The 9,616-nt window shown below is 45.4% G+C and overlaps 1 protein-coding gene across 1 annotated transcript; it reads left to right on the top strand.

The window, feature by feature from the left end:
* The first annotated feature begins 302 nt into the window (after positions 1–302).
* On the top strand, positions 303–2,294 carry LOC112887147 (transcription factor MYBS3-like). The gene is made up of 3 exons (XM_025953246.1): positions 303–762; positions 1,182–1,378; positions 1,476–2,294. Exons 1-3 carry the CDS (start codon positions 405–407, stop codon positions 1,803–1,805), a joined length of 885 nt encoding a protein of 294 aa, XP_025809031.1. The 5' UTR covers positions 303–404; the 3' UTR covers positions 1,806–2,294.
* The last annotated feature ends 7,322 nt before the right edge of the window (positions 2,295–9,616 follow it).

Genomic DNA, 9,616 nt, shown 5'->3' with positions numbered 1-9,616 from the left:
AAACGTAGTTTGCAAAAATCTTAATGAACTAAACATATCTATCTTATCATTAAAAGATTAAAATATCTAAAAAAATATGTGGAAGTGTAGATTTATATGCTGTGTAGTGTGTACTGAAGGTGACATCAAGTAGTAGTGGCAGAGACTCCACAGATACCTGTGGATTCTAAATACAGCTATATGCTAGAACCATCAAAGAGTTAGACATGTCCCCTTCTATTATACAGGAGTTTTTCATCATTTCCCAAAAAGCCCTTGCCACAATTCTCCCTCCTTTATTAAGCCCCCTAGCTACAACACCTTACTCCATCTTACCTAGCCACACAGAAGGTGGTCTCTCTTTCTTGGTGTCCCCTCCTACGCTGCAACTTCTTCTGCCCCTGTTCCAGCCATCACAATTGGGCATGGCTAGGAAGTGCTCCAGTTGTGGAAACAATGGCCACAACTCCAGAACTTGCAGTGGCCACAGAGGCCATGAGAGCAGCATTAGTACCAGCAGTAACAGCAGCGCCAGTACTAGCTGTGGTGGCTTGAGGCTGTTTGGGGTCCAGCTGCAGATAGCATCCCCTCCTCTGAAGAAGTGCCTCAGCATGGAGTGCCTATCACCAGCTGCCTACTATGGAGCTGCTGCTGCCTCCAGCTTGTCGCCTTCTGTATCATCGTCTTCGTCTTCGCTTGTGTCAATAGAGGAGAGCGCGGAGAGGGTCTCCAGTGGGTACACGTCGGATGGCCTTATGGGAAGGATTCAGGAGAGGAAGAAAGGTGAGACTGGAACAAACTGATGCGCTTACATAGAGTTAATTTGTCATGCTCTGCTCCAGAGTTTCTTTATGACAACAGTTGAAGTTACAACCACTGAATTGAATTTATTGTGACTCCAAATTTCGTTTCACAATTTGCAAGTTTAGTCAATTGTCATAGTTTCTTGCAAGGAATGGTTGATCAGTTTTAAGTTTAGGACTGATTTTTTTTTTGGGAACAGTACGTTTGGTCTTTTACCAAACGATTCATTCTTGGTAGAATTGTGCACTTGTCAGGTGATAAATGATAAAATATTGTCACTGTCAACTTGTTTTAACTAACGAATAGTTAAGACGTGAACGATCAGCACATCTTAGAAGCTATTTGACACCACAGGATGTTCATATTCTTCTGTAACTCCTGAATAATCGAACTGACAGGAGTTCCATGGACCGAGGAAGAGCACCGGATGTTCCTCGCCGGCCTCGAGAAGCTCGGGAAGGGCGACTGGCGAGGCATTTCCCGGCACTTCGTCACAACACGGACCCCAACACAGGTGGCCAGCCATGCCCAGAAGTACTTCCTGAGGCAGAACAGCTTCACACAGAAGAGGAGGAGGTCCAGCCTCTTTGATGCGGTACCTGACTGACCTGAATTCTCTGACAGCTAGCCCTTTAATTTGTTCCATGGCGGTGTGGCATGTAACTTTAGCCTGTCACCTTCGCAATCTGCAGGTTGAAGGTGCCAAGAAGGTAGCAATGCCGAGGATCGCATCAGTATCCGAGCTGCAATTCCCAAGCCTATCGCCCAGGTCGGTCGATGCAAGGACGAAGGGAGCTATGATGGTGCCTCCATGCCTGAACCTGATGAGCAGCACATCGCCCTGTGCTGGTGGTGGTCGTGCATCACAGCCGCAGCATCCATCTTCCATGAACCTGATGGCCAAGCCTCAGGTGCAACTCCAGATGCCTGATCTGGAGCTGAAGATGTCGACATCCCGGTTATCCGACCAGCCTGGTCCATCCCGTAGCATGCCTTTCTTCGGGACTGTCAGAGTTACCTGATCTTCTTCGACCTTCGGTTCTCATCAGAAAAGGGGGGAGGGAATCAGAAAAGAATGTCTAGAAGATCAGGCAACACAAGCACAAAGAAGCTGCACTGTAATTTACTAGCCTGATCAGCCGCGCACACTGAAAAAAAAAACGCAAAGGGAAACAATGGATTATATTTCCTATCGTATTTCTCCTATCACCTTAGCTTTATGTTGACACAAAGGCATGGCGAAGTTGTTGCTAGTCATATTTCAGGGCCTGCAGAAGGTGACAGATGAGCCTAAAATATTCAGTTTGCACTTGCAGAGAGAGATCACTGACAAGGACAGGCAGAACCACCAGCACTACTGCACACAGACATGATCATGTCCTTGTATATATATTACCTTAGCCATGCATGCATGGAGCCAATTTGCAAGCCATCCAAATTGGTTCTACATGTTTATGTGATTGTTACCAGTTGTGTTGCTGCCAATAAAGATCTATCAATCATTGTTCTCTCTGGCTTGTCGTCTCTCCCCGACACTGACTAATCACTAGCATATACACATGGTACACCTACGTTGCTGCAGAGGTCAGGAGATGCAACAGTTGTGTTGTTTAGTGAGTAATCAGGCCTGTCGCCGTCGGCGAGATAGGATGAGATTTGGGCGAAACATCTGAAAGTTCCACTTCAAGTATGAATTAACAGGTGGGGGCTCGGGATTACTTGCGTGGAGAAGCAAGGAAATCATTCGTCGTTGGGTTGATGCGGTGCAAGTTGGGGGGACTTATTCCTCTTTATTTACCGTGACCATGATCAGGACCCTGACCTAATAAAGCATGTCTGACACTAAACAATGGCGACATCATGAGGATACAGACGAAAAGCAAGCATCAGGGAGAGGATTAGGGTGGAAGCATTGTATAATCGGTAAAGCAGATGTGGAATGTGAAGATGAAAGATTCAGGGCTGGTTACTTTGGTTTAACATTTGATTTGCACGTTGGAGCTCAAGCAACTAGCTGGACAGGGTGAACAGAGTATTGGCGGTTAGTCTTCTAGTACAGAGTGTTTTGGTTTGAGGAGTGGGATTATTTGCTAGAAACATACTAGAACATGGTATGTGCAGGGATGATCAGTCAACAACACCACAGCTTCTGCTACCAATTAATTCATCAAGTGAAGAAGCTGAGTGGTCTGGTTGTTTGTGCCCAAGTATCCACCCTCCTCTGTTAGCTTAGGATTTTGGTTTAATTGGCGGCTAGTACATTTAGCTAAATATAGTAGTATCAGAGATCTAGATCTCTTTGTCATTAGGGATCGGATTAGTCCTTTTAACCATATTTTTTTGGTGGCCCTCTCTTTTGGCCAACCTTCATCATTAGGGATCGGACTAAGCCCTTCAGTGCCTATAAAGAGTTTGGCTGGCGGAATGAGATTTTTTGTCTCGGAAACTTGGATCCATTGTCGTTGCTACGTGCAGTGCTGTGCGGCGAGGCGATGGGTAAATTGCGTCACGGACTCACGGGCCGAAGGGGAAGGGACAGTGACTACTTGGGCGACGGATCGGCCGGACACGTCTCGGACGTGTTCTTGTCAGGTACACGAAGAGTGCAGGGAGCAGGAGATGAATGGAGGACACTCCTCGTTCTTCCATTGGCTAGTAGTGTCTTAGTACAATGACGGAGACAAAATCATGTGACGAAACGTCGCGACGTGTATTCATCGCGCGCAGCAGCGCCGATGCGTCGCAGAAGGAAGAACAGGACCAGCGCGACTGTTCTTCTTCCTCCTCCAGCTCACGACGGTGATGGCCGCTGGATTAGGAAAGAATGATTGCCGGGACACCGATGGTCACAGGTGGCTTTAGAAGAGACGGCCTTACAAGAAGAGAGGATGTAAGGGACAACCGGTGGTGGTGGCGGATCGCGGGCGGCGGTGGTCGGCGGTGTCCGGTGTGGACGCTGCCGGCCGGGGGGCTTGACATCCGATGGATCCGGAACTGGACGGGGGAGCTTGGGTCGATGGTGATTAGCGGCGGCGGAGACGCTAGGCTCTGCTCCAATCGCAGAGACGTTATAAAAAAAATCATGTGACGAAGATACTAACCTGCTGGCGAAAGGAAACACACCAAAGAGGCAAAGACCAAGGCCTGCATAGAGAGAGTGGGTGGCCAGGTAGGTCATCATCACCGGCAAAGACCAAAAGGCCCAAGACGAGCACTGGGCTAATCTGTGCTGCTTGAATTCTTGGCTCAGCCCATACTCCCAGGCATCGAGCACTGGGCGGAGTATTGGTTGTGAAGGCCAATTCCGTGCGAGCAGAGTAGTTTCAGATACGAATTTGATTTTAAATTATCTATTATTATTACGGTAATGCTGGGAACAAGACGTCCGATACAGATTCATTTTATCGGACGCTTCCATCCTAATGTCCTTTTGTAAAACCTTTCCGTGACCCTCAGTTCCAGATTCTTCAAGTGATTGTTCATCTTCCAAACAGCCTCACCTCACCCCGCCCTCCTATGGCTAAAAAATCAGCTGCGCTGCCTGCACGCCTTGGTCGTGGTTGCACCGGGGGAGGAGAGGAAGAGGATGAGGACGGAGGCAGCGTGGAAGGCAAATAAGGTGCAGTAGAGGAAGCATCGAGGTGGGCCTCCCGCAGCGCGACGCAGTGCGCCAGCAGGTCCTCCTCCTTGACCCACTGCTTCAGCAGCAGACGGTGCGTCCTGCTCGCCGTGATCTGGCTCAGTGGGTGCTGCTCCTGCCGCGCCTCCGCGGCAGACACGACGGGGGCGCTGGAGTCGGCCATGGGCGGCGGCAGTGGCGTTCGGATAAGAGAGGCTATTTCAACCGCCGAAACCGCGTAAATTTGGCCCTTAGGGTGGTTTCGAAGGTGGTTTTCCATTTTATGAAAATTAAAAATATTCAAATTTAAACTAAAAAATTCATAAATAATTCATTTCAAATCCAAAAAAATACAAAATGAGTATCAGTTTTTTCTAAAAATGTAACCTACCTATTGGCACTATACCTGTCAGTTATCCGTATCCATTTTTTTAAGTTCATAGTATTTGGTTGCTTGTAGTTATGCCTATTATTTTTGAATAAATAAGATTTAAATAGAGCAATAATAGATAGGTTATATTTTTTAAAAAATTGGTACTAGTTTCATATTTTTCTAATTTAAAATGAATTAGTTTTGATTTTTTAGATCTAATTAGAATTTTTTAATTTTTTTAAATTACAAAACCACCTTCGAAACCACCCTAAGGGCCAAATTTGCCTGGTTTCAACAGTTGGATGTTTCAATCCATTTTTATTGTAATTTTTCTATGAAGTTGCAATCATAATGCAATTTGGAATGGTTCATCAAATGACTATCTGATGTTAGATGGTTCTTTTTTCGTGATGTTTCAGTATGTTGCACAAGATGCTTCCGCATGTTGCACTAATTAGTTTGGGATATTGTATTTTTAATGCTACAACATGTAATTTAGTCCGACGATTGAATGTTGCAAGCAACATGACGCACATGTTGCGATCGGATTTTTTTTAATTCTCATCGTATGGTTGAGAAGAATTTTTAGTACACATTTTGTAGATTGCAATTATTATTATTTTTTGTTGCAGATAGTGTATTGCTCATGTTGCACATGCTATCTTTTCATATTGCACTTAAATGATGATGGAAGGAGTTTTACCGTATGACACTATCTGATGCTAGCCCCGGACGTCGGACGTCCGGCGCTAGCAAGACCGTTGTTATTATTATTTAATATTGAGAGTTAAAAAGCTACAATCTTATCTTACTTCTTACTAGAGATTAGTCCTTTTAATTTAACCAGAGTTATTTCACCAGAGTTATCTTTGATGGTTGTAAACTTTCAGTGGAAGAAATAAATTATTTGTCGGAAGCTATATGAAAAACCAAAACTCTTGCGTAAGGTGAGATACCATGATTCAAATCCTCACGACTCTACCGCCACATAATAGGGATGGTTGTGGTTCCCTAGATCTGGCTAGCTTGGTACCTATACGTGTCCTAGCTAGAACGTTAGTTAACAATTACGGTCATGTGGCGGCAATGACTTCTCGAGCAGCTAGGCCTGAGCCCAAACTAAAGTAGGTAAAATGCAGTTCATTAAGCTACCGATGTCCTTTAATTAGTTTAGTTTATGGTTAAACTTAGTACAAGGGAGCAGATGATTGAGGCCCTTGTTGGTCCACGTATGTCGTTCGTACGATTATTAGCCAAACCTTCAACACTAACCAAGCTGTTTAGTCAGCTTTAGACGATCTTCTACGTGGAACCCTCACTTTCAAACATTTGGAAGCACTATAAGAATATCATTTCATCCCTAAAATGAGGGACAACGGCGGGCTCTTTAGCCCACGTATAGGGCTGTCTCCAACGGTACCCTCTGAACGTTCTCTACCCTATATTCATGCACCTCTCTCCTCAAACAAGGATCGGGGCTGTAACGGTCGGCCTATCGTTGGCATGCGCGTCGCCCTGCAGTTGCGGCCGGTGTGCATGTTGCGTTAGATCAGCTGTCCTAGCAGCTATTAATTAACAGCTCCCATGAATGTGCATGTGACCCGGCCGATCGACCCACAACCATTTGAAGGAAGCAGTGTAATACGGACGCACGGCCAGTCGACTCATGTGCATGCAGCAGCAGAGTTGCAAAAGGTTACAAGCTAAGCCAAGTAAATCGTGCACGGTGTCCAAGGTTTGTACAAGCATGGACACAAGCCTCTATTATCACTCACTTGTGTTTAGCTAGGGCTCATTGCACATGTTTGCAGCCACGCGCTGATCGCATTATTCTCAGGTCTATATTTTAGGGTGGGGCAAAAAGTGAGGATCTTAAGACAGACAGCATGTTGCATTGGGCTGTAAGGGGAAAGTATATTATTATTTGCCTCTGTGTGAATAATTCATAACACTGATTCATAGTAATAGCGTAGTGTGAAGTGGGTTATTAACCTATTTATATTACGCTGCCTATGAGAACTGACCTGCATGCGTATATGTTTGAAGGCAATAATAAGAAAGACAATAATCGGAAGCGCCTTTCGGTGACAATTATGTACTACGTTTTGTCCCACCACAACACACGTAGAACAAATAATAATGCACCGGCGCCGTTTGTGGTGTGCTGTGCAGAACACGGCACATAAGCAACAAGGCCGAGTCCCAGGCTCTCGGCCACAAGATACCAGACCGGCAACGCCTCCCTGCATCTATCTATATCTATCCATGCATGGAGCGAGCCATGGACCACGCCCCCCACAGCGCATGCACGGGAGGGATCGATCGATGAGTAAATCTGGCGCCTCCGATAGATCCGGCGGCGACCTGGCGCCTCGCCCGGGCCCGCGCGGCCCCTGTCTCTCCCGTGACCGTACCTTTTGCATTTCAGCTTTTTTAGAAAAAAAAATTCGACCCCAAGAGAACGTAGTATTTTCAAATTTGGATCCTGGTGCTCGGCGCCATGACTCATGGTGCCGAGATCCTTGACATAGATGCTGATTTGGCGGTGACGTGGCAGACATCTCGGCGCCACGAACCATAGCGCCGAGCTCGGAGCCACACATCACAACGCTGAGCCTATTTCTATACGCCACGCCCTTATCCTCTCTCTCCCCACGTCCTCTTCCTCTCTTTCTCTCCCTTGCCGCCCGCCCGTCCGCCGGCGCCCGTCCTCCGCCCGCAGTTCCGCCACCGTGCCTCCGCCCGGCTGTTGCGCAGGCCTTCTCCGCCGGCCCTCCCGTAAGTTTTTTAATTATTTTTTAATTTAGTTAGGTATTGTAGTAGTTAGCAATTTAGGTAATTTTAAATAATGTATTTAATTAGTTTTAGTAGTTTAGTTTGGTAATGTAGTTAGTAATTTTTTGTAGATAGTTAGAAACCATATTTAGAAAATGTAGTTAACAGTAGTATTTAGAAAATGTAGTTAGATAGTAGATGTAGGTATTTAGTTAGGTAACTTACTTAGATAAATTTAGGTATTTAGTTTGGTAATTTGGCTAAGTACTTTAGGTTCAGTTAGGTATTTTTAAGTAATTCTAGGTATTTAGTTAGGTAATTAAGATAGTTAGAAAATATTATTAGTTAATTTTGTATATTATACCCATCATAACCTTCGTGTTGTGCATACGAACTAGATGGACAATTTAGTGAGGCAGTGTCGAGATGGAGGCAGTGTTGAAAAAAATGTGTTTAGGAATGTCACTTTTGATGGAATGCATAGGGTCTCCCTGGTATTCAATGATTGGCCGTTGTTTAGTGAGGTGTTTGGTAGAGCTCATGATGAGCTTCAATGCATTTCAAGTGAGGATGCCACCTCAGTTAAAAGGGTCGTCCACTTTGATAAATCGAGCCTGATTTTCAGACGGCTGGTCGCTGTTAAATGTGAGGTTGAATGGAAGAACCATGTAAAGACTATCATGAAGAATGAGTATCAATGTTTGGATTTGGTTGTGCGGAAGTTCTCAAATGCTCTGGGTCCTCGTGTGCATTCAGCCCCTAATGTGCCAGCTGCTAACCCTCCGTCACCCAACCTTGAGGTGGATCAGGAAGATACGGTTGCGGTCCCTGATGTTCAATCCGGTCTGAATGAATTTGGCATTTGTCCTCATGATCGTGTACATTGTCGGATTGATCGTGTACATTGTCAGATTGATGATGTCGGTATGACCCTTCAAGAGATTCCTTTGACCCGGAACCGTCCAAGTAAGTGTGGTAGTAACACCACCTTTTCTTTTGTTATTTGCCCTTGATTCCATTTATTTGTCCTACTACCATCTTTAATTGTTGTTTACATGCAGGAGATATTCCAGATAATATTGGTGTTCCCCCTATATCTCCGTCTTCCAATATAGGACGGGCTTCTAATAGTGTGGATGTTTAGATAAATGATGACGAGGAGTCTTATGGGAATGCAAGAGCCGTTGATTCAGATGATGACCGCCCAGTTGTAGCATTGAGCGAGAAGATATGGAGCGCATTAGACCTTTTTGTCCTGATCGTGATCCACTAGTTCATGAATACAACCATCGCAGTTGTTCTCGTAATGCTTATGCAGAAGGAAGAGATGGCGAGCTGCTAGAGGCTCCTGAGGCTGGGGATAGCATGGAAATTAAGAAAGACCTTCTATTCAAGGACTTGCCTACATTGAGATGGTTATTACAGGAGTATTCTGTGAAATGTAAAAGATCATTCAAGGTTAGACACTCATATGTGGAGCGGCACTACACAATGGTGTGCGAGAAGGCTGATTGCAATTGGAGGGTCTGTGCTCGGAAACAGAAGGCCACACGAAAGTTCAAAATCACAAAAATTCTAGTTCCACACACTTGTGCCGACATAGATCTATAACAGAGGCATCGACAGTTGACCTCTACCCTCATTGCCCTCATTGCTAGAAAGTTGTACTCAACATTAAAGTATTGCCCTCATTGCTAGAAAGCTGAGGCATGGATCTGGCTGAGAAAATATTTTGTTACAAGATCAAATATGGGAAATCATAGCCTTCACAGCAGGTAGTACTTAGGCAGCGCCGTCTACGTGACCCTTGCACTCCAGGCACCGACGCTCTTGGTAAGGGCAATGGTAAGACTAGGAGGCAGTGAGTGTTAATTCATGGATACTATGAACTGTTCAGCTCTGGACTATTCCGCGCATATGGACTATTATGGACCATAGACCGATGTGATATCCCGGTCCAGGACGGATGTGAACCCACCAGCGGCCTACATATGAGTGGTATAGCACGTGTGGGAAGTTCCCACCTTATTGGTTGAGGGTGAGTTTCACCAACATATAAACCAAAG

This window comes from Panicum hallii, chromosome 3 (genome assembly GCF_002211085.1).
Source record: "Panicum hallii strain FIL2 chromosome 3, PHallii_v3.1, whole genome shotgun sequence".
Lineage (NCBI taxonomy): Eukaryota > Viridiplantae > Streptophyta > Magnoliopsida > Poales > Poaceae > Panicum > Panicum hallii.
Note: the sequence above shows the minus strand (reverse complement) of the source record. Positions and strands in the feature narration are given on the sequence as shown.

What these genes read in the sequence shown, in the direction of transcription:
- LOC112887147 (XM_025953246.1), top strand. Translation starts at nt 405, where the DNA reads ATGGCTAGGAAGTGCTCCAGTTGTGGAAACAATGGCCACAACTCCAGA. An exon ending in GATTCAGGAGAGGAAGAAAG is followed by an intron (nt 763 to 1,181) that starts GTGAGACTGGAA and finishes TCGAACTGACAG; the next exon opens with GAGTTCCATGGACCGAGGAA. An exon ending in GGTCCAGCCTCTTTGATGCG is followed by an intron (nt 1,379 to 1,475) that starts GTACCTGACTGA and finishes CGCAATCTGCAG; the next exon opens with GTTGAAGGTGCCAAGAAGGT.